At 41.2% G+C, this 25,276-nt stretch overlaps 2 protein-coding genes across 6 annotated transcripts in view; both read left to right on the top strand.

Moving 5' to 3' along the window:
• Positions 1–3,059, top strand: part of pag1 (phosphoprotein membrane anchor with glycosphingolipid microdomains 1) — a 59,784-nt gene extending 56,725 nt beyond the window's left edge. For all 4 annotated transcript variants that reach the window (XM_085262283.1, XM_085262286.1, XM_085262284.1 and 1 more), the window contains one exon: positions 210–3,059. In XM_085262283.1, the coding sequence (XP_085118409.1) occupies positions 210–545 (336 nt within the window). In that variant the 3' untranslated portion in view covers positions 546–3,059. The remainder of the gene's footprint in view (positions 1–209) is intronic.
• A 1,859-nt stretch (positions 3,060–4,918) lies between these two features.
• Positions 4,919–25,276, top strand: part of znf704 (zinc finger protein 704) — a 65,670-nt gene continuing 45,312 nt past the window's right edge. Inside the window, exons 1-2 of one of the 2 annotated variants that reach the window (XM_085262387.1) lie at positions 4,919–5,945; positions 13,603–13,787. In XM_085262387.1, the coding sequence (XP_085118513.1) occupies positions 5,685–5,945; positions 13,603–13,787 (446 nt within the window). In that variant the 5' untranslated portion in view covers positions 4,919–5,684. Of the gene's footprint in view, positions 5,946–13,599; positions 13,788–25,276 lie in introns of both variants that reach the window. The other variant, XM_085262386.1, reaches the window with a different exon arrangement.

A 25,276-nucleotide genomic window follows, 5' to 3' on the forward strand; every position in this document is an offset into this window, starting at 1 on the left:
GGGGGACGTAGCAGGGGTCCTTGAGTATGAATGCGTCAGTGTTTTAACAATCTTATTATCTCCACTGTTGTGCCGTTTTTGACGTGCAGCTTTTTTGGCGATATTAGATGAGTAATAACCCAACTAAAGAAGAAGAAGAAAAACAACACGATTGTGGTTAACGGTTTGTGTCATTTTTGTCTTTCTCTCTCTCTCTCTGTGCCTTTCAGTCAGCGGTGTACTCCACAGTCAACAAAACAAACTGTGACGACGCTGTTAACGAGGAGGACAAAGAGCACGACTACAGCAGCATAGCGGAGATTAAAGGTCTGGTCCCGGCCTCCTCCTCCGGTGACCTCTACGCCACCGTTCGAGATATCTACAGCCAACCCGATGAGCCCGGCCCCGCCGACAGCACAGACCCAGGCTACGAAACCATCCGCATCCCAAAGACTAATAGCTCAGAGGACGAGCACCGAGCCGAGGGGTCAGACGTGGGCAAGGCGGAGCCCGACTATGAAAGCGTCGGAGAGCTGGGTCTGGGCCCAGAAATGTCCCGCCTTTAAGTCATCGTCCCCGCTCCCCTCCTCGTATCGCCTGGATGCATCTAACAGACTTCGCTGAAGTGCTTTAAGCTTGCTATCAAGGATGCTTTGGGCGCATGACTTGTGAACAGAAAACAGCTCGCCGCAGCATCCACCCAGCCGTGCACGAGCATCCTCCTTATAGCCTGGGTACGGTTTATCATATCCAAACTTGACTCCTTTAGTTCATCAGTCATGGTGAATGTCATCGGTACTGGTGGGCCTTAACAACACTTGATTGTGGAAGAAAAATATTCAATAGTTAAACTACCAAATAAATATCCAATCGCAACACTCATGCAGCATTTTAATAGTTAGCTAACGACACTATCTAAGAAAAAGAAAAAAGTAATTCAGTGCCATAAAGTGATGGTGAAATTCATGCACTTACACACGTGAAGGTTATATTATTTGTGTGCTCTCTCTGCAGCTGCTAGTCTTTCTAGTTTCTTCCGAGTGACTCAGTGTCATGTTTTATTGAGGTGTCAGGTGGTGTATTTTTAGGCTTTTTTCCTGTCAGGTCGGCAACACCTCCACTGTGCATTCTCCCACCCCTCTCAGTTTTGCTGCCAAACGGTTAGCAGAGACAGAGGTTGCATTCAGTAGATTTTCACCATTTAACACAGCTGATGAATTCCCTGCCGCGCACACGTGTCATTGCTCAGACTACACGGCGCATGTGTGTGGGCTTAGCGTGTCGCAGGTTGACGCTAGTCATCGGTGGCGAGCCAAAAAAACGGAAAACGAGGAGTGAAGGAAGAAGGGAAGTGTCGCAACACGTTTTTAAAGCTTTTTTTTGTTGTTGTTCTTTTAGAAGAGCTACAGTCGATGTCAAAGGGTTTTTTTTGTGAATTTCATATTTATTTGAAGACGATTATTGTTGTGTAATTGTGAAATGTTAAAGTATGTCTGTGAGAGAAAAAAGCGAATAGGCATTTATAAAAAAAATTAAATTTCTAGCGTTTTTACTGAGATACTAAATGAAAATGAGTTGCGAGGATTGTGGCAGTTAGGTACGTGTTCCCCCCAGAGCATTTAAAGAGTTCATTGTTTTTAAAAAAACAACAAACAAATGAAAGAAAGAAAGAAAAATGAATGTGTCAGTGTATATTGTCATTTTGCACACTTTGGTCAAACAAGTTCAGATGACATATTGTGATGAAATGACGCGACGAGCTTGTATTATTGTACTTCGTATGTTTCCTCGAGTCTATTCTTGGTACAGTCTTCTGTCGGCATTAAAGCACAAGTACAGATTATCGAAAGCAGTTAACATCGCTGCACACTTTTCAACATCTAGCGCTTCTTTTTTTCTTTTAAATACAGGAAACCATGCCTGTCTCTGTGTAGCTTGAACTGACGACAGTGCCAATCGAGGCTTGTAGTTAGAGGAGTATTTTAATCAACTGTTACTCGCTGGAAAATTTAATGTGAGCTTTTACTTATTTGTACAATGTCCAGAGTCATATAGTTTTAAAATAAGATTAAAAGCACTGATTGTATGACTTGTTTTAAGAAAAAAACAACAACTTCAACCATGTTTTCATGTTATTTTAACTCAAAGTTGATGGCGTTTCATATCTGAGAATATCCATTGAAATGCCAGACATATGGTACAGCTCCCTTTGGTACATGCATATTAAGAAACCTGTGGTACTTTTATTAAACACAAAAAAGAAATTGCCTCGTTACTGTTTATTTTTAAATGAATACTGCCTCTGCTTTGTGCTGTAAATATCTTTTTTTTGTCATCATTATTATTTTTATCATTGCTACAGTATGTAACCTCTTAGCAGAAAAATCGGTGTCATCTGTTTCCACCCACATCAGAATATTACAGCGTTACAGTATCTCCAGCATCGGGTTTGTGTTTCATTAGACATGCTGGAGCTCGCCCGTGGTTTCATACGGCCTGCTCTGACTGCTATCGGATTAATAAATTATATACATTTGAAATGCTGTTGTATCTCCCAGTGTTGCTACTGTGAAAGAGGATTTTAAATGCCACTCCCCCCCCCCCCCCCCCCACACACCCACCTCCCAGTATTTTATGAGAAAAACATCTTTAATTATCAGTTTTGTTGTTTTCTTTTTCACTAGGAAGGAAGATCTGCCAAAGTTGGGGGGGGTGTTGGTGCCAAATCTAATCAGGACAAAACTTAAACACACCGCTAAAAGATGCTTACTTGCACCAAAAGATTATTCTCTCAAGCTGTTGGTCAGATAAACACATATTTCCTTATAGGGATTGGGGGGGAGTGGAGAAGCACCCTCACTAAATGAGATGATTTGCCCCCCGCCCCCTCCCTTCTCCTCCCCCTCCTCCCGCTCACGACCATCAGACAACTCTATGGTGACACCCGCCTTTGATTAAAGGGCAAAGCCTGGTTTGGCGGTTATAGCCACATCTGTCACTCCACTCTGTCCAATTTCCATTCTGTGCATGTAAATATTTTATGACATGAATTGTTCTATTAAATATATAAGTATAATAAATGGTGCCATTTTGTCTTTTAATTCTCTGGGGCGATGTCTTGTAGAAGGATTGTACGCTGGGTAAGAGTTTCCAAAAACATTAACGTTTGACATTAATTAGGTCATTTGTTTCTGTGATAACATTCTTTGGTGTATTTTCTCTGCCACGCTGGGTGATAATTACGATGAATCAGCGTGCTGACACACTTGATTTATCAAACTGAACTTTCTTTTCAAAAGAGAGAGATTTATCCCGGGACTTTTTTGGTTCTCAGAGAGCGATAGCTTGTGAAATCACACTTTTAAATGTCTCATTTAGTACGTGATGCCAGCTATATGAGAGTTAACAGCCCTCTGAGGCGGCTTTAAGATTATTTGAAGGAAGGGGACTACCCCGGTCATCAAGTTAGAGACCCCTGGGCACAAGTGTTTAATAAGACCCTGCTGACTTTTTTCTTACAGTTCTAAAACGTTATGGAGGGCGCTGTCTATCCTTGGAAAATTAAAATGTATTTATGATGATATAAATTCATCCCTAAGTATGTAAAGTATTTTTTTTTCTTCTTCCTATAAGGATAATGCTGTTTAATCGAAGGGTCCTCACACCTGTTGTTGTCTCCCTCCTGTCCTCCTCTGCTCCCCTTTCGGTTCTTTGTGTCTTTCTGCTTCTTCTACTCCTTTCCCTCCTTTTCAGGCTCAATTGCAGGGTTGTCAAAAATAAGGCCCAGGGGTCAGAATTGACCAAAAAAGCCTCCAATCTGGCCTATTGGACATCTTTGGAAAATGTGAAGAACAGCATAAATTTTGGTCTTTTAACTATATTTTAATCATTTTAATCAACTTCTTTGCACTGACTAAAAAGCAAATTTCACTGGTCAGGCCCAATTAAGATGACAATGGGCTTTATATGATCCAGTATGTAAAATGAGTTTGACATCCCTGCTCTACGATGTTCTGTACAATTAGGTCCATTAGTATACAGCAGCACATTTTTTTATTTGTATTGCCTCTTTGCTTGTTTGTGGGGTTCTCTCTGGTTTCAGTTTTTTCTTCAGGGACTGAAAAGCATGCTCTATTGGGCTGGGATTAGGTGACTGACCTGGCAATTGAAAAATATCCAATTTCTTTGATTTGAGAAACTTTTGGGTTGCTTTTGCAGCATGCTTTGAGACATTATCCGGAGAGTGTAGCCCTGTACACTTCACATCCTGCTGTTTATCCTGCTACTTCTATCAGTAGCCACATCATCGTCCTTTGGTTAACTCTCCAATTACTTTTGAGCATCTGTATGAAAATGACTGTATGAATGCAACCCCTTGAATTCAAAGTGAAAGTTTGCACTTGGTGTAAAATCCACTGTGCTGGTATAAAGATGAAAAATGATAAAAAACAATGCAATTGTATCTATCTATCCATCTATAAAAAACAAAACAGCAGTAAAAGTTGTGAAAATATATTCAAGAGTCCAAAGTTATACCCTCCTTTATTTGTTATAAAACTGTGGGACCGGTTAAAGTCTTTGCCAGGGCGATTATGGTCCCCGGACCTTATGTTCGACAACCAGTTTTACCAGAACAAAACTGGCATGTTAAAAAAAGGGAAATAACCTGTTGTTTTTATAAGCAAAAACGCAGACCAGTTCAGCTCATTTTATTTATTTATTTTTAACCAGATCATAGTAATTCAGAGGTCCCACGGCACCTGAAAAGTAGGCTGTACAAGTAGGTTAAAGCATGAAGCTTTGCTGCCTGGTCCAAATCTTCTCTCTTCCACAGCCTAAATTCCCGCCTTTTTCCTTTCTTCCCTCTGCCATAACCCCCTCCCTTCTCGCTTCCAATCTCTCCTTGCGTCATTGTTTTCAATGGAGCATCCTCCCCGGTTGCATTACCTTCTTTCGGAGGAGAAGGGGAGCGGTGGGGGCTTGTGGAGGCGTGTGCAGCGCCGACCAATTAGAGACCGCCGTGGCCGCCGGACCGCACATGTTTACAGGCAGCATTCCGCCGGTAGAGTCCCCGCTCGGTCTGAGGTGACGGCGGACTGGATGCGGCAGTAGTTGGAACCGGAGCCGGTTAACGGTCAAATTTCAATCTTTTGTAACACATACGGCGAGGTGTCGGGGTACAGAGCCGTGTGGGGCGGAAAAATTCGACGTGCTGGCTCCCGTGCCTCTATGCTCAAGCTGTTTGCCCTGTATTAGCCACCATTTTTACATAATCGTGTATAAGTGTCGCCTCGGCTCACGACTACGGCGATTAGTCCGCGTTTTCCCGCCGCCCCTTCAGCTCGCAGGGAGCAGAGAGGAAAACAAACAGGTCGAACGGAGGAAGATTGGTAGCCGGTTGGATGTAGAGGTTGTTTAGCGGCGAATGAATCGTAGTCGTCGGCTACTAATTCAGAGCTGGTCGGTTTCTTGTTTCTTTTTTTACGGGGTGCTTGTGCGCGGTGCATTCCGGACGCTGTTTGGAGTTTCCCCCTCCTCCGAGTATGTTGCCCCTTTCTAACATTTTGTCAGGGCTGTTGGAGCGCGTAGTCTACCCGCTGCAGTTTTGTGTTTTTCACGACGCTGTTTACCGGCTATAATTCGACGCTTAATGATTTAATTTTACCGGCTCGCCGGCTTTGAATACAGTGAAACAGTTTTTAGAGATGCACACGAGGCGCCTGGTGAAGCGCTCGGTCCTCGGCAGCCGCGTTTATGCGCCGAGTCCGACGGGGGACGGTGCCCCGGTGACAGGAGTGGTCCAGGCTGTCAAGCAGGAAAACAGAGACTTGTCGGCTGCGGGAGCCCGGCGAAGCGTCTACACCGTGCTCATGCAAGACGGGAGCCTCAAGGAGTTCTCCGAGGAGGAGATAGCCTCGGGCTTCAACCACACCGCAGCCAAAGGACCACTCAAGTCCAGCCTGAAGGTACGTGGGTCCGACCGGCAGGCGACGCTTCACTGTTGTTGTTGTGCGGTGTTTTGCAGCGTTTAACCGCTTCCTGCACGGAGCGGATTTAACGGTGTCACCGCCGCCGTTCCCGCCGCCGCGGACGAGAGATTTAACCGGCTGGGATTTTAAAAAATGCATTATGCTGTTATTGCTATAATGAGTCGTTTGCATATTGAAGCATATAACGGACTGTCATGACATTTGGCGACATCAGATATATAGGACAAAGGGCTTGATGGGGCCTGCGCAATGTTTATGTGGGCTAGTGGGTGGGTAAGATGAGGCAAACAAACACGCTCTGACTGCAGCGTTTTAGATTGATGTAAATGTAAAGATGTAAAGGTTTTTGCATGCTCGCCGCCTTATATTTTATACATATATGTATGTGAATGTGACATTTCTTACAGATAATTTTGCGCAACCGGCATTTAATTGCACATTTGGTTAAAGACTTAATTACATTTAGGTTTTTTTTGTTGTTGTTTATTTTTCTCTCATTCATATATTAATGCATGTTACACAGTTTAAAATCGATCGTCTCTGTGTGCACTCATTCTGCTCAAGGGTGTTATTGTTTTAAGAGCTATTATAAAAGAGATCACGCGCACTTCTTGTTGCATTAGAGTCAAGATAGTAAGTTGTGACGGTGTCCAAATCTGCAGTCCTGATGTAGGCCTAACAAGCGATGATCTGATTGCCTTGCAATCCAACTTGAATGCTTTTCTGTCACGTGGCCCCAAATAAAGATTGTGCGAGGAAGAAAAGGCCAATTCAGCGCTTGGATGAGCACACTGTTTCTAACATAGGGGAAGTGTGTGTGTGTGGGGTATTGTGTTCATCCTTTTTATAGCGAGGGAGTGACTGAGGAATGCTTGTGGCTGAATAACAACTTTTTTTGATGCTGTGATTTTGATTGCATTTCTTGTGTGTGTGTTTTCATGTTGTTGATGCAGAAACTTGCAGGCTGTAATCTTCAGTCTTATTTCTATGACCAAAGCTGAAATGTTGAGCCACAGTTTGTGGATCTGTCACAGTTCCTGCAGCAGTAAATTGTACTCTTCTGCCTGAAAATGCACATAAATCTCGTAAACTGTTATTTAAATCGTTACAAACAGATGCCAGATCTTCCCAAAGATAAACCCGCTCTTCGGGGGGACTTGTTAGATCTGTGAGTGATGGGAAATGCAGTGTGAACTTAGGTCTCCCGTTTTGCAGTTGTGCATGCAGTGATCAACACAAAAGCTGTTGCACAATTCTGTTACAGTCCCCAGCGCAGGCTGGAGAAGTGCAGCTGAGGGTGAGAACGTATTCCTGTCAGCACAATGGTCAATTCTCTTTCAGCACGACTCAATTCCCGCTGATGTCGAAAACAAGCCATAAAATGAGGAGGAGGGGTATGCTCTGTATGTGCGTGTGTGTCTGTGTGTGTATGCATTCACATGTGCATCTGTGTTGCTTTTTGTGTGCATTAGGGCGCTAATATAAATGTGATTTTCATCTGTTGTGTGTTTTGGATCTTTAACGAGTGAGATGTGACTGCTTTAAATCCTGGAACAGGAGCTGTTTGTGAGAGCATGCCACCCCGTTTGAACAGCAGCAGCTGTACGGCCGACAAAGTGGGCGCCCCCAGGTTGGCAACGGGTGGCGTGCTCCAAAGAATCTGGATGCTTGGCTCTGTGCCCAGAATGGCGAACGAATGGTCCCTGTTTTGCATGGGGCGGGAGTGGGGGGGCGCGATGCCACTTGTTGACTTGCTGTTTTGTGCAAATGTATGTTGTGTGAGAACTAAGTTACGGTGATTTCTCCAGCTGCTAACAAAGAGATCTCACTCACTTCTTGTTGGGCCGGAGCTGTCGTTGTTTGTGTTTGTTGCACACCGATGCGGGAGTCAATGAAGCAAGCTTGTTGACAGAGGCTGTGACTCTTTGTTCTAAGGCGGTGATCTCAGGCGGGCCCGTCGCTGGCTGAGCTTATTGGTTCGCTGAGCAACATCAGCAGGAACTACAGTCAGTCTGGATGCTGGCACCCATGTGGAAATGGATGAGTAATCCTTTGAGGGTGAAGGAAGGTTATGAGTTTATATATATATATATATATATATATATATATATATATAAGTGGTAACCTATCTACAAAAAAAGTATTACTAATAATAATAATAATAATTTGTACATAAAGGCTCATTTACCATCATTTGCTTCTGAGTGTTTGACATTGACCATACTAGACTATGGACTATGTCTACAAGGTGTTACATCCACTTGTTATACTGATAAGACTCTCCAGCTGTGTCCATTTTATAGACTATTTAAGATGGCAATGGCGGGTTAGTGAAGTTCTGCTGTGAAGCTTCGAGCTGAGTATTTTTACCAGTATCATCTTGGTATTAAGATGTAACCAATCAGAAGTGGACTCAGGGACACCACACACTCACTGGTTTACAACTTGTGATCGACAGGTACACAGTGAGTTGGTTTTAGCCTCTTTTTTTGACACTAATGTATTCAGTATGATTTTAAAAGTAGTGATGGAGCTCATAAACTCATTAAGAAACTGTTAATGAGATCACACATTGGGGCAGTTATAGAGTTTGAAAAATTTGCAGCCTGCTGGCCATTGAAAAGAATGCAGGCTTAAGTGGAGCCCGACCGATTTATCGGTGGGCCGATATTTTCAGCCATTATTAGTTATCTATTGAACTGTTGGTATTGACGTTTATAAAGACAGATGGAAAAAAAAGAAAAAGAAATCAGAGAAAGAGCCCTTCACTGATGTTATGATTGTTGATGATGCATAGTTTGTCCACCAGAGGGCACTCCACAATTTTTCTGTTCCGAAACCGGGTTTGGAAGCTACCTACACAACAACCAGCTGACCTGAGTGGAGTCGGTCAGAGTGTACACGAGTAAATACACGTTACAAATATTAGAGAAATCTGTGTATGTCTCGTGTGTCTGAAAGAAAAAAATATTGGCAATATCAGAATATACGATTTTTTTTAATCACCAAATGTCTGTCGAAATTGGTCTTAAAAATCCCGTATTGGTTAGACTCTTCTGCACTGGCTTCCCTTTTCAGACCTTGAAGCGACTTTCATTTTTCATACACAGTCTATTGTGTGTGTCAGTAATACTCTGAATATAAAAGAAGATGACACCAGCAAACATCCTTAGCTGCTAAAGCTATTGTGCGTTACCGACATGTTCTCAAGTCAAGGAACCCGTACATCATAAGTAAAAGGATAAAAAAGGTGATAACTTCATCCACTCACTAAACCTTAATGTATACAGTGCATCCAGCTGAGATCATTTGGAGCCCAGCTAAAATAATCAAACTAAACACAGTCATTTAAATCTGTCTTTTATTTTTAAATTAGTTAGACACCTTGGGCTGTGTAATTAAAATGTAGATTTTTCAATTTGTACATAACACCCTACAGGCAGCTATAGCCCACAGTTTGGCACATGTTATGCTCAGGATATTTGGCCCAGCCTGATTAGATTGGCTCACCAGGCACCATGCCAAAGGGTCATTTTGACAAAGTATTCATATTGTAAGTTAATTTTAATTAAAAAAAAAAAAGTGATGTTATTGCCATGTGCCAGGATATTTTTGTATGAGGATGATACACTTTTCCCCCTTAATTTAATATTTAAAACATCCAAAAAATATATTGCTACACTTTTTTTGAATGAAATTGTGTTTTAAAAAAAGCCAATGTTTGTTTGCATTTTTTTTTAAACTTGTGGTCAGGATGTGGTTCAGTCCAGGAATGCCATATTGGAAAAACTGAGATTATGAGTAAGCCATTAACTGTCTTTATCAGAACTATTTTTAATAGTCATAATAGAAATTCCTCCCAGCAACAAAGACCCACATGAGCTAACAGACGTGGTTTCCACTGAAATTCTTTATTATGACCTTTGACCTGCACAGGTAGAAGAATCTTTACGCTTCACAAACTGCTGTAAGTAGGTTACGAGTTTTAATTTGTGTCTCTTTGAGTGGGACACAGAACGAGAATGATAGATGAGGAGAGGAGGGACACTCCGGGTATTTGTTCTCTGCACAGGCACTCACGCACGCACGCACACACACACACCAGCTTTGACATATGCAACTCACATTTCACCACCGATTTGGCATGATTCACAATTTCCTGGCTCTCTGCAACGCTATAATTCATAAGCCCGGTGAAAGGAAGGAATTACGGTTGGTTTTATCCGAGGAATACACTCATCTTACACACAACACCTAATCTTCTCCCAGCCGGTGTAATCCATCTTGTTGTTTTGCTCAAGTTTGTGTTTTCATTGTGTATTTTGCACAGCACTGGGCATTTTTTGTGACGAGACTATATCATGAATGATATTTGATATCCATTCGTCATGTTTTTTTTCTGTCTCATTAATCGAAATGAATGGTGTTGTGTGTTAGGCGTGTGCATTCTGTGTGTGTGTGTTGACTTTTCCACAGTAAAGACTAATCCTGTTGCACTGCTTTAAGATAATGATCTAGTTCACACACACGAACAGACACACACTGGCCTGAATGCCATTCTCCTCAGCGCTCGGTGTGGGCGGCTGTGTGTGTCACTCTGCTTTTGTTTTGCCATTTTCTCAGTGTGTTTTTCTAAGATCACCGTGGCTTTAGCTACAAACAGAGGTGCGTGTGTATTTGTGTGTCTGTGTTGGTGGGTGCATTTGCGCTTGTTTTTTGATCCGACAATCTTGCCAGAGCAGGTCACCTTAATGGCTGAAGCCCTGAAACAAAGAAAGCCATTGTTGCTGGTTACCCCAGTCTACCTTGAACTTCATTCTGCTTTTTTATTGCTTCTGCAATGTTGCCCGAATCGTAGCAAGATGAATCAGTATGTCTGTGAGATAAAACAGGCAGTTTATCTGAGACTTTATTTTGCCGTAACAAAAAAAAATGTTGTTTTTATTACCCTTTAAGGATTTATTTAATTAATAAACACCATTACTTTGGTTGTGGCAATAGACTGTACATAAAAGATGACTATTTATGTGAAAATGCTCCTTGGCTTCCGTGAACTATGATGTTAGTCAACATTTTATAGTCTCTGTTGACAGTTTGATTCTTATTTAATAAAACACAATGTTTACGTTATGAAATCTGTAGTCTTACAGTAAAACTAGAGCTGGGCGATAGCACGATAACGATATGTACTGCGAAATAACTTTTTCTCGATAGAAAAATTTAACTATTGCAATAGACCTCACCGCTCGTCCTCTTAAAAAAAAAAAAAAAAAAAGAACAGCCAATCCAAATTAAGTAGCGCAGAGCCGAACCAATCACAGCCGCAGCGTCACATCACGTGACTTGTTACGTACAGCACAAGTGCCAAGCCGCACATGTGTATTTGTTTGGGAAGCAGCCAGCCGCCGTGCCGCCCGGGTAATGGAGGAAAAGAGTGCGCCGACTAGAGAAAAATCAACCGAGAGCGTGACCGAAGGTTACCGAAGAGAAAACAGATGATGGTTGTCGAACGGAAGAGCCATAGAAGTTCCTTAGTGTGAAAGTATTTTGGCTATTTCAAGTCTGACAAAAAACAGAATAGCACGCACTGTAAATTGTGCCGAAAACAAGTCTGGAAATACAATAAAGCGGTGCATGCTCAATCTCTGACTGGAAGCGCTAATTCGTCATTCGGCTTTTGTCAGACTAAAGTACCTGTTAAAACTGTTTGAAAAGCTAAGCTATACAACAAGGAGAGATTGAGAATTTCCTTTTAGTTCTCAGTTTATTTGATATTGACAAAAGTTAGTCAATTTTGTCTGTTCTTCTGTAAAACAAACTAAGATTTATTTTTAGAATTAATATTTTGTTTCTAAGTGGAATTGACAATTTAGTCTGTTTTGTTTGTTCTATTTTGAAACTTAAACGCTTTAGCGGCTGCCTTTTGTGTAGTTTGCAATATTTGCCTTTATTTATCTGAAAAAGTCTCATGTTCCTTAAGTACATCTACCCTGTTGAACTTATTATGGGAAATAAATATTTAAATAAAAACAAGCTGCTGATTATTTCACATTTTACTTGTGAGCAACGGCACATTTAAATCTTACAAATATAGTTATTTGGCTTATATCGTGATATATATCGTTATCGCCTGAAACGAAAAAAACATATCGTGATATGAAAAAATCTTATATTGCCCAGCTCTAAGTAAAACCAATGCAATGCAGCAGGGTTGACCTATATTCTTATTTCTTGAGAAGTTACTGAATAAGTGTGCAGTGTCCCCAAGTTTCTCAGTCTGATCCAACCCTTGCTTCTTATATCTGACAAAGCCACTCTGTTTGAGGCTTGGCTATGGGAGATAAGTAACCAATGTGATGATGTAGTGAAACCAGTGAAATATACTTCCTCTCTATGTATTTGTTTAAAATACAATGATAGGGTTTTTTCTGTGTATAAGAATGTCTGGGACCAAAGACTTAGGATAATAATATATATAATTTGTTTTTTTTAAGCATTAAAAAGCCGGAAAGGCCATCAATTTCAAGTAAGGCCTAGTAAGGACAGATTTACACTTTACTGTTGTTTATGCCAAATTCTGACCATATCGTCTGCACACACTGGTTGTAACCAGTGTCCTGTCCGCTTGAACCGGTCTGGCAGTTTTCTGGATGTTGTCTCTTTTTAAGACCTTTCTTTGTAAACCATAGAGATGGTTATGTGGGGAAAAATCCCAGTAGATCAGCAGTTTCTGAAATCCTCACCCAGCCTTTTGGGCACCAACAACCATGCCCCATTCAAAGTTACTTAAATGACCTTTCCTCGCCATTCTCATGGTCAGTTTGAACTTCAGCATGTCTGCATGGCTAAATGCATCAACTTGCTGAAATGTTATTGGTTGACTAGATATTTGTGTTACCAAGGAGTTAAGCAGATGTTCCTAATAAGGTGGCTGTGATACATACATACATGCAAACCCTTCTTTCACTCTCTGGCCTTATCAATAAATTGCTCACATTTCTTCCACTAAAACCTGATGGTGTTTGTGAAAGTACAGATGATGCTGTTTTTAAAAATGAATTTTCTTTTTTTTTTAAACAAATTACTTTAAAAGCAAGTGTGGTGCTATTATGTAATGTTTTATTATATTTTTGCTCATGACAGTGCAGTCTTTTGTGGAAAACCTCATCCCTCCAAAACGTCTGCAGGAAGAATAATAGACTGGTTTTGTGACTGACCACTGTTCATTTTTTACTCTGTCCAGTGTGTTTTGGCAAAGACTTTTTTTAGGCCCAAGAATGTGGAAATTTTCTTAAACCGTATTTAGACTGTGTTCTATCACATTTGAAATGTAAACATTCAAATTCAAATTTTAGCTGCCAGGTTTTGAGGCAGCCAATGCCCAGACCTTATTTTCTGTCTATTTTTACTTTTGGTTACTCTCTTTAATAATAAATTGAAATGGACTCATTCTGTAGATGTGTTCTTCACCAGTAACAGAATTGCAAAAGATATTTATCATTATGACCTTGTTAAATAAAAAAAGAGGCCATTTGAAGGAGCTGATTGCTACTTCATCATTTCTTCCAACTTATTTATGTGGTATTTCTGCACAAGCACTGAATTATTTCTTTTTTTCGCCTCTCTACAGCAGAGCTCCAGTAACGGAGCTCCAGATGGCCAGAAGGTGGAGGGCAGCTGTCTGAGCCCAGAGCCAGCGGAGGAGCAGCGTTCAACGGACGGAAAACGTGTTAGCCGGGACTCTGACACCCGATCGGTGTCCCTGCTGGAGCAGAAACGCAAAGTAGTCTCCTCCAGCATTGACGTCCCCCACGCTAGGTAGGACTGTGTATATGAAATTCTCTAGCAGTGACAGTCTGATTCCTATCCTGCAGGCAGCTTGGCTAGAGTGGTACAGGCAAAGTTCACGAAAAGTTTATGACATAGATATGTCATCTCACAAATAGGACAGACCTTATGTGGGCTGACATCCTGTATTTTATTTGATCCTCGAAGCCAATTTTGCAGCACATAGTTTACAAGATAATTTGGCAAGAGTCTGCTTTACTCCATTACATAAATATTTTATTATATGGCCTCACACATGCTACACTCTTCCAACATACAGTGTTGTGTGTGTGTGTGTTTATTATAAATAGATAGATATATAGTTGCATAGATGTGTATGTGCAAGTAAGGCTTCAGACTGATGTAAACACTCAACAGTTTGTTTGTTTTTTTTCTACTGTTAATGTGGATGATGTCATCTCGGGCAGACAGCTGTCTGAGAACATGCCTCAAAGAACTGCTTTTCAAACCTTCTCCTTGTGATCGAGACAAGAAAGTTGACTTCAAGGGAGGGAGAGGGTAGCTAAAACTGCTTCCTGACATAGCGTGAACTACACCAGTGTCTACTATAAGATAAATGTGGATTATTATGAATCGTGACTCACATAAAGCTAGTTTAGTAGAATCCAAGAGTAAAAATATGGAGGCGGAAATGAGCATAATAGGTCCTCTATAAACCGATCCAGACATTTTGTTGATTTAGGATTCTATCCGTGTTCTGAATATTAAAAGGTTTTCAGCAAAATGTTGCTTTTGGATGCTGTTTCTTTAACTTGCAGAAGCATTTATGGGTATTGTTATTTAAACGGCATGCCTCTCTGGTGGTTTCTCAACAGTTACCCTGTTGAGCGTCTTTCCTGCTACACAGCAAAGACACCGTGGCCTTGCAGAATACTTTGCCCTTATAGCCCGCGTGTACAGTTGTTGCTTTCATGTGGTATAAACATTGTGGCACATATTCCAAACTGATCCTACATGCAGAACATAACCCTATACAACTGGAAATAATTATTATGTTATGATGCATTAGTTATTTCTTTACTCATTCGGTGGTTCTCTTTACACTGCACACACACACGTGCACACACACGTGCACACACACGTGCACACAAATATTATTTTAGACCACCAGACTAATTCCCCACATAAGCCATTTCCACAATAGAGCAGTTAACCATTGGTGGGCAGCAGTGCACGACAGTGAAGTTCTATCTAATAAAGGAACAACACTCTTTCTCAATTAAATGTGAAACCCTAATACCTTGTAAAGCACTTTGCTGTTATTGGACATCACTCCTCATTACCTGCCTTCACTCTGCTGCTGGAGTCCAATCGATGGCAACTTGCTGAAAAGTACAGCAAAAGTTTCCCATTTGTGCAACTTTATCACTCCATCCTGAGCTATTGCCTTAAATTTAACTGTTATTTGTTGATGAGTCATTGATTAGAAGCTGCCTTATGGCCCATTAAGAAGGAAGAAAGGTCTATCGCATAGATTAGACTGGAATTTCATACTTGTCCTTTGGATGGGGATTGCAAAAATATTGATATTTATGTGTTTATGGTTGGATGTCTTATTGATTATCTTGCTGCTCAAGTTTATGTGCAATCACTAGACCAACTTCATGTTGTCTAGTGATTGCACCTCCTCCCGCTGAGGCCAGCTAAAAACATTGTAGCCACGGGGAGATGTCTTATAAGTCACATTCAGAAAAAGTTCCCTCTCACACACAGCACTCCGAAAATCCAAATTGGCTCTCCAGCCAGAATTCCAACTGGATTATGTATGCTGTGATCTTATTTAGACTGTGCAGACATCTCTAAGGTACCAAAAACATGAGCACTGTGTGCAATACTTCTTAAATACGTGTGTATATAGAAGCAACCAATGACTAAAGTTAGATTTGGTTTTAAACTATGAACACCTTTGCGTATTTGGGTGTGAAATGAAAAGCTAACAATGGCTGCCATGGCTACTTTTAGCACATTGCCATGGCATGATGGCGTTTTGCAATGTGCTTCTGGAGTCGGGGGCTGTGCTATAACAAAAACTAGTCGTGTCAGATTGTCAGAATAGATCGCACTAATTCCAATCTCATGGTTAGAGGTTAGGATATGGTACCTAAACCCACTATCCACTCTAATGAAGGGCAGCAGATCTTTCACAGTAAACTTGGAAAGAACCCTGTAATTATGTTTTGGTTTTTTTCCCTGCTTTGTTCTAATGAAGCTCTGGCTGCCACTTGTTGAAACACTAATACGAACATTTAAGAAGAAGTCCTTGAAACCAATTCTGTGTACAGACTTTTGTGAAATGATAGCAAGTGTTATCTTCATTTGACAAGTCAAGGTTACACTTCACTTTTTTTGTTTTTTTTAGCTTGACAATTTCCATCTGCATCTGAACCAAAAGCTGCTAAAAAAGCAAAAACAGTCAAACATGCTGAAATGCTCTGGCCTTATCAGATCTTGTATTTTTAAGTCTTTTCTGGGGTTGTTTGTGTTACTGCCTTTTTGCACATCAGCAACTTTGTCATTATTAGGGATTTGTTAGTTATTTCACTTCGTGAGCCAAAAAATGAAAGTCACATAAATACCATTTGAAGTCATAAGCCACTTTTCCATAGATTTTTCCATTTTTCAATAAATCGCTGCACCACCTTCCTATTTTCATCGCAATAAATTTAAACAAATGAACTTCTGTACAGTACTCTACTTTCATTTATACCTGAAAGACACCTCTCTTCTGTTTCTGAACATTATTTTTCTGCCTTCATTCGGCAGACACAGTAATGACAGAGACAGGAGACATGGGAAGATAAAGCAAATGTCTATATGTGCAGATGACTTGTTTGCCCCTTAATAAAGTTTCAGCATTGAAGAAGAATAATTGTGGATTATAATTGTGCAAAAGCAGACTCCCCCCCCCCCCCCCCCCCCCAAAAAAAAAAAAAAAGAAAATCAATTTTCAGCCCAATTCATAAAGTGTGCTTGCACAATCAAGAAGATGGAAAGTTCATTGTTGCTGCCCCTGAGAGCAGGTATGATTCTAAGCTCTTTCTTTAGATATCCCCACAGTGACCTCGTCGGTATACAGCTCCATTATTGCCTCAAGATTAAGATCCAAAGGTCTCATCCGCTGCACACCTGCGACCAATTTTAAACCTGCTCCCACACTGGGGAAGAAATTGTGTCGCCGCTGACCACAGAGTAACGTTTATCTGTAATGAAGACAAAGGGGCAAAGAGACGAGAGGGAGGGAGGTGGCGAGGAGTAATGGTAAATGGCCTGTATTTATATAGCGCTTTACTAGTCCCTAAGGACCCCAAAGCGCTTTACATATCCAGTCATCCACCCATTCACACACACATTCACACACTGGTGATGGCAAGCTACATTGTAGCCACAGCCACCCTGGGGCGCACTGACAGAGGCGAGGCTGCCGGACACTGGCGCCACCGGGCCCTCTGACCACCACCAGTAGGCAACGGGTGAAGTGTCTTGCCCAAGGACACAACGACCGAGACTGTCCAAGCCGAGGCTCGAACCGGCAACCTTCCGATTACAAGGCGAACTCCCAACTCTTGAGCCACGATCGCCCCACTGGTGGCAAAGGGACGAGGGAGCCCAAGGAAGCCCAAGCACCGAGGGGAAATTTGTGCATACAGCGGAGGGGAAGAAGGTAACGGAGCTGAGAGAGCATGTGTAGCTATTAAGTTAACAGCAAAAGAGAGAGGAAAGGGAGAAAATGCCTGAGGATTTTTGTCAGAGAGAACTCTCCAGAGAAGTCTGACCTTGAGGTTGTTAATTGCGCTCTGAAAAAAAAAAGTTCCCTCTCAACTTGTGATTTACCAAGAAAATGTCTGGCTGTTTGATGGCTCTCCAGATCCCTTGCAACCTAGAATACAATAGGTTCCCTCCCTCGCTGGGATTCAGTGAAGTACCCAAATGCCTCTTCTGCAATCATTGGGAAACTAGAGGAAAAATGACAGTGTGCCATATAAGATGTTGGACCTCGGGGGGCTTTTTGTAACTACATTTCATGCTTCTGCCAGCTTGTCCAACTCTCTGTGCTTTATCGAGTAGCTGCGTACATTGCTTTTGTTTGCAGGATGCTTGCTTTGGCAACTTTTTATGAGTCCTGCAAACAGAAATCGATGGCATTGCATGATTGACATGTGTTGACTGATATTTTTTTCCATCACTACAACCCTCAAACGCTCAGAAATGATTTCCTTTTTTTGTCTTTAAAAAAAAGATTTATTCTGCACATTAAGAGTAGAAAGATTTGCTCACTGCGGCAGGTTCTGATTTGTTTATTGCCATGTTTGTCTTTGCTGAATTATCAGACATGGTTAAACATTGTCAGACTGTAGTCTCAGCCAGCTGCTGGGTCTGCTCCTTCCTCCAAGGGCTTATGTTTTCTTTATTCAGGAAACGGCCAATTGTAACAAGAGCTAGTGGGGCCAGACCAGTGGAAAACGAATGGCTTGGCTCTTGACAAATAGCATTCAGGAGACTAATTGCTAGCAGGGGAAGTGAAGTATAACCCTAGATGAAGGCAAAATCAAGAGTGCTTTGCTTGTTATTACAAAATCCCAAAACAGCAGATCTGAGGGTTTATATCCTCTTCTCTTCAGAAAGCCAGCAACCCCCCCACCCCACCCCAAATCTGTCTAGCATTAACAGAGGTTATTCATGTATTTCTAAATGACTGGACCCCTTGCTGTTCCTCCATGATGTTTTTTCTTTCCTTGTTTCTTTTTTTAATACATAAAAGCTCAACAAAGTTACACATGTAATTTAATTATGGTAACTGATGACAAGGAGTCTGGTGGGGTGGACTGGAATTTGGGAGGGGACCAACTTCAAAACCAGCATTGTTGCCAAGAGCATTTTGTTATTGTCATTTTTTTTATTGTTGATCAGTGTGCTTGCAGATCACCCAGTTTAGTGCGCTGAGCCAACCATGTGCTCCACTCTCAGAGCCGCCTGCATCAGCCAACTCAGGCATGGAACAAGGCCAAAGACAAAAAGAGGCCCAGAGGGACTCTCAAATTATCGTTTGTCTTTTGATAAAGTGGCACGGCCTGTAATCAGTTTGTTTTCCTGCTGTTCGGTGGTTTTGTTTGTGTTTATGGAGTTTTCTTACCTTTTTGGAAACACCGCTGCAGCTCTCGCTGCTTTTGCACAACGTGTTTGTGTTTGCGGTGAGCGCCGGCGCTCGAGTTTCGAAATAAGAGAAAGTAGGGGAGCGGCGTGGGTTTTCGAAAGAGTGAGTGACATAGAGGGAAAGCGAGAGAGGGAGGGAAAAAGCGCACTGTGCATTTGCCAAAGAAAACAGTTTTCTTGGTTTGGATGCCAGTGGAGTTTAGAAACCAGAAGATTAATATCTGAAAAGACAAATCATTCCTTCTCCTCCACTGTCTAACTTTCCTAATCTCAGTGGGCCTTTATCTGATTGGATGTTGATGGGGGTTTTTTTTTCTCCTCACAACAGTTTGACCAAACCAGGTGTGCTGAGGCAAATATTCCGACAATCTGATTGGCTTTACCACACACAGCTAAAAATAACAGAAACGTGTTTGTATTCATATAAAAGGAACATTGTTCAGCATGTGTAAATCAGCGTTCCTGCTTTTGAACCATAAAAACGGCTTCTGAAAATACGAATGTTGTGATTTATTTTGATGGCAGCCTTAGCTGGGATTTTTTAATTTATTTATTTAGTTTTTTTTTTTTTATTTAAAGCTAAAGGAAAAAGTTTTTTTCCTTTAGCACATTCCTTAAATACAAGCAAATGGAAAATGGAGAGAACAAAAGAAAAGAAGGAAAAAAACACATTTGGATGCAGTGTGTTTACAGGCCACCCAGTAGCTCCCACCCCAAACACCACTGGATGTCCTGTGGTGAATAAAACCTGAACACTGATCAGAAAACTTTAAAGATGCTTGATTTGGTGCTGTATAAATAACTTTTAATTGAACGTCAGTGGCCGATATTCATCTGTTGTGTCACTACAGTTTGTACAGGCTAAAGGGTTAAAGAGCATGTGACTCAGAGCTGAAGGAGCTTAAAACAAAGATTTCTTTGTTTCTCTTGAACACGAGGGGAGATAAATAATGACGTCTGTATCATCTGTTGGCCAAATCGTTTTAAACATCGATATCAGCTCAGGATTTCACATTCATTGCATCCCGATTAAATCACTCTTAGATTTTTTTATCTTGCCTTAGCCTTAGAGTAGGATAAAAACAGCTTTATTTTTATGCTTTATTGTCGTGGAGCCCTGATAGAAGAAGCCCCAGCAGCCACTAGGGATCGTCTCAAGGTGTTGGCTCTGGCTTATGTGGGGTTAAAAGGTCTCTGATCATATCTCGGTACCAGGTGCATATGGGTTTTTTTTTGTGTATGTTTTTTTTTATAATGGATCAGCAGAATCTTAAAATCAATTCTGAGAGGATCAGCTAACCAGTGTAAACATGCCCAAATTAGACTGATACAATCTAATTAGTGTCAGGGTTGTGCGGTAACTATCACGTGCATCAGTGCAATACCACACCCTTTCTCTCTAACCTCCCATTTTACATCTTTGGTGTCTCAGTAAAATATAACTCAGCGTAATGAGCCCAAATTAGATCTTCTCTGTGGGGATAAAGAATAAATGCACAGGAGACGTGAAACCCAGCTGAGACAAAAAAGCAGCGCATGTGCCGCAGGGTGTCGTTGGAGCTTTCGCGCATGAAGGATTTTTTTTTTTCGTGGAGCGCATCTTATTAAACAGAGGCCTGCATGGATTACTTAAATATCATGCCTGTTGTTTCTCGGGGGTTCTGCCTCCACAAGTTGGTGACATGTTGTTGATAAGTGAAGAAAGTAGGTTAAATTGGCTAACTCTGTTCAGCAGGATTTGCTGCCGCCATCTAATCTCAAATACAGTATTCACAGATCAACCTCACCCTGCTGTTAATGAAGCTTTAGATTTATTACACGTAGACTAATCAAAGGCAAACTCCTCTTCCTCCTCTCAATATCTGAGGCACGCAAGTGAGAGCCACACTGAGTTGGTCTGCCAGGACATTTGAAAGGATCTCGCTCCCGAGAACAACAAACCTGACAGGAGTATAATTGTGAGTTTAAATTTATATGCAAATGGGTTTTTAATTAAGTGTGCTGCTAGTGTACATGGGGGAATAGGTAGCTATGGATTAGTCGGCTGGCCTGAATCCAATATGAACTTTTGCCAAAGCGCTGGACGCAGGAAGTGTGCAGGCAAGGTGTGTGTTATTGTTGGGCTCTCATAGTGAGTTATGTGCAAGTTGACCTCTAACCCATGGGTCTGGGTAAGCTTAATATAAAAAATAATATAAGTTCGAGCAGGTCAGGGTCAAAAAGCGACAAAGACTGTTATAGGCTGAATAAATCAAAAAAATATTTTATGCTATTGGCTGGGCTGTGATTGCTAGTATACCTTACACCTATTCTTCCCCCTGCACAGACTGCACTCCAGCTACATTTATACATAATTCAATATCCTGTAACTTAAAAGGCTCGGCATGACTGATATTACTGGCAGGTTTCTGTCTATCACAAATATATGAGTACCCGAACATAATAATATATATAACTTCTTAAACAATTTGTCAGATACACGTTGCTAGTACCTGTTTGGAACCACATTTACTGTCAGTACTGCATTATTTCTTGTCTATAATCTCAAACCAGTTTGAGATTATTTTTGCCCAAATTTTGTGTGTGAATTGTATTCTCACTTTCCTGTTCTTTGCTGACAGGAGTAACACCTGCTGTGGTCTTTAGCACCTAAATATGTAGTATTGGTTGGGCTTTAGCTTATAGCCTGGATTGTGGCTGTAAAATTGTAGAATTATGGATAAGCTGTCTTGCAGTGGAGTTGTTGGTCAGGTTGGGTTTGAGTGGTTCATTTCAATTGATTTCATAATTGGATGGCGCAGTTATTAAAAACTCTGCTCTGAACATCCGTGTAGTCCGGGATTTACACTGACATTAACGATGGAGATTTGAAAGCACCAGCATACATCTGGCACACTAATTACAAACATTAATGATCTCCTGTCTTAATTTGAAGGTTCACTGCATGTGGTTTGATTGACTTGGTCTAAATAATGTATTTGAAACTCAAGATGTCCACTATTGATGTCTATCAGTGTAATTGACTCATTATAGCCCACATTTGTTTTGAAGCCATCAGCAAAAACTTGGGTAAAACAGGTATTGAGGCCGTAAATAAAGATAACGTGGCAATAATGTTCACTATTACTGTCAGGGGAGGGTGACTAAATGCTTTGACGTGACAGCACAGAATCACAATTTATCAATGAATTAAAGCCTCTCGGAAAATACCAGAAATTTGCTCATTTGTTCTATCACTGTTTTCCATCAAGTGGTTTTGTATTCAGTTGTCATATGCCTGAAATGTATACAGCAGTGGTTAAAACCCAGTGTTTGTGTGACGTTAGCTCTGTGGGCCCTCCGCTGCTGCAGTGGACTAATCTATAGTCCCCATTTTTAATGGACTGATTGCTGAGTGCTGTAGGAAAAGAAAAGCACCCATTGATCCTATTGACGCATGTGCATTATTCTCATCTGTGGTGTGTGTGTGTGTATATAAGGTAGTACTAATTAACAGCATTATCAAGTGGCACACATCGTATTCAAACATAAGAACTAATGATGACCTAAAGTTAATGTGGATTTTACTTAGATTTCCTCAAAGCTCAAACATTTAACTAGTGAACAGATGCTGAACAAAAGCAAGAAAAGCAACAGGGTGGATTACGTGGGCTGCTGTGCTTTTGAAATGACAATATGTGTGTAATATTTGTTTGAAGCTACAGCAAAGTCTTACATATAGCATTATTGACATGCATGCCAATACTGTAGAGGCTCCCAAAATACCCCACAAATCTCAATAGATACACTATATTGCCAAAAGTATTCACTCACCCGTGCCCCTTAGTTTCAGGAACTCTTCAGCATACAAAGACATGTTGGACAATTTCATCCTACCTACTTTGTGGGAACAGTTTGGGGATGGCCTCTTCCTGTTCCAACATGTCTGTGCACCAGTGCACAAAGCGAGGTCCATAAAAACATGAATGAGTGAGTTTGGTGTGGAAGAACTTGACTGGCCTGCACAGAGTCCTGACCTCAACCCGACAGAACACCTTTGGGATGAATTAGAGCAGAGACTGTGAACCAGGCTTTCTCGTTCAACATCAGTATCTGACCTCACAAATGTGCTTCTGGAAGAATGGTCAAAAATTCCAATACACACACTCCTAAACCTTGTGAAAAGCCTTCCCAGAAGGTTTGAGGGGTTATAGCTGTAAAGGGTGGGCTGACATCATCCTGAACCCCTATGGATTAAGAATGGGATGTTCATGTGTGTGAAAGGAAGTCAATACTTTTGGTGTCAGTCACCTCCAGCAACCAAATAAGGAATACATATTTTTCCCTAGCAACCAGTGGTTTCAAGGGGATTGCCGACCAGTCTATGCATGTGTGACTTTTCAGCAGAAAACCCATTAAACAAATATTCAAATAGTGAAGCATTTGTGTGCTGCTCTGCCATACTAAGACATTTTAAGAATGTGCTTACAGGTTTGGAATATATATTGCAGCTTGTTGTTTAAGCACGTTTGTTCGATTTTTTTTGGGAATTAAGCTGCAGTCTACTACCTTGTTTCCCAGTTTCTGTGTGTTTCATGTCTCGCATGCTGTAGAAAAAATGCTCTAAAAAACACAGAGAACTCAAAGTGATGTCTCACAGATTTTACAATTTCTGTCATAATTTGATATCAGTACTATTACACTGACCCAGGGGCACAAAAATATTGTGGTACCATTAGGAATTTGCAAGTCTAACCCAAACATAAACCCGGCGCTGCTGAAGTCCCTCCCACCTGCACACATTATTTCTAATTAGGGCCATCAATTGTAAAGCTTCACTGACCTGTCTGTTTTAAATTATTGATGTCTGTCAGGCTGACAGGCTTTATTAATTAAAATGGAGATGTACTAATTAAGAGCACCACATGAGGGTGTCTTAACTGCAGCCACCTTTTAATTTGAGTGTCGCACATCAGTTTTATCGCGGTTTGGCAGAGTGGGCGAGGCATGTCGAAGTGGCGGTGAAGGCAGGGTGGAGGTACCCTGGTTTGATTGTGTTTCATTAATCTGCATGTGTGTATGTGTTTACTCTTCTACTTTTGAGTTGTCACTATGCGGAATGCTAGCATCGTCCGCTTTATAGACCAGATGTTGTAATGGTTTTCTTACTTTGTTTGTGGTGTTTGCATGGAAACATCCGTTATTCTTCGTTATAATCTCAGCAGATAAGTGCAAATTAAAGTCAACGGCATACCCGTGGTAGTTCCTCCTATAAACTGCTCGCCATATGTTTTATTGCGGGGCCCTTAATTGTATTTTTAATCTGCTGAGACGCTGGACTGAGGCACCATATAAAAACTGTTTGGTGTGCTGTCTTCAGTAACTTATCTTGGTATTATGCAGGAACATCTTTCAATTAGTCTCTCAGATCTTTGAATGAAATGTGTAAATTGCTGTGAGACTTGCTTAGCATGGTTCAGTGCATATTTTTTTTATCAAATTAATTGTGTGTCTGTGCATGTTCTTTTATGGCTAGTATATATTTTCAGGGACATTAATATACGTGTGGTAAGGATGTTGTAATTCCTTTTTATTGTTTCAATCCTACCATATTACTCACCAACAGCGTTTTTCTTATATCGGGTTATTTCAGGTCACAACAAAGGTTTCTAAGTTAGGGATGTCATCAGTACCAAAGCTGTTGATACCTTTTGATAGCAAAATTCAGAAAACGCAAATATGCCATAGGTCCTGGTAAACTGGTTAGCAATTTTGCCTCACAGCGAGGAAGTCATGGGTTTGAATCCACTGGGCGACCGGGGTTTCTCTGTGTTGAGTTTGAATGTTCTCCCTGTGGTTTCTCTCCATGTGCTCTACATTCTTCCAAAAGTTCAAAGGAATACTTGGTGAGTCAGAATTCGCCGTAGGTGTGAATGTGAATGGCTGTCTGTCTCTCTGTGTTAGCCCTGTGATAGGCTGTCCAGGGTGTATGCTAGGGCTGCACGATTAATCGTTAGAAAATCGCGATCTCGATTCATACTTATGTGCGATCTCATTTCCAAATGACAACGATTTAAAAAAAAAAAAAAAAAAGACGACAACGACTGTACCGCATTTTGATCCGGGACGTAATCTGCATGAAAACAAGCGCTCACTCTTCCTGCTCAACAAATGACAAGGGCGGAGCCTTATACCACGTGGTACAGAAGCTGTGCCGTGTGATGCTAACATTAGCAGGGAAAAAAACAACGGAGAGCACGTCAGGGATGACGAGAAAGTGACAGGAGAAAATCCGTCCCGGTCAACCACCCAAACATCAATAACGGGAA

This window comes from Mchenga conophoros, linkage group LG22 (assembly GCF_057382185.1).
Source record: "Mchenga conophoros isolate Kocher_MC1m ecotype Shallow Benthic linkage group LG22, M_conophoros_male_GT1.1, whole genome shotgun sequence".
Taxonomy (NCBI): Eukaryota; Metazoa; Chordata; class Actinopteri; order Cichliformes; family Cichlidae; genus Mchenga; species Mchenga conophoros.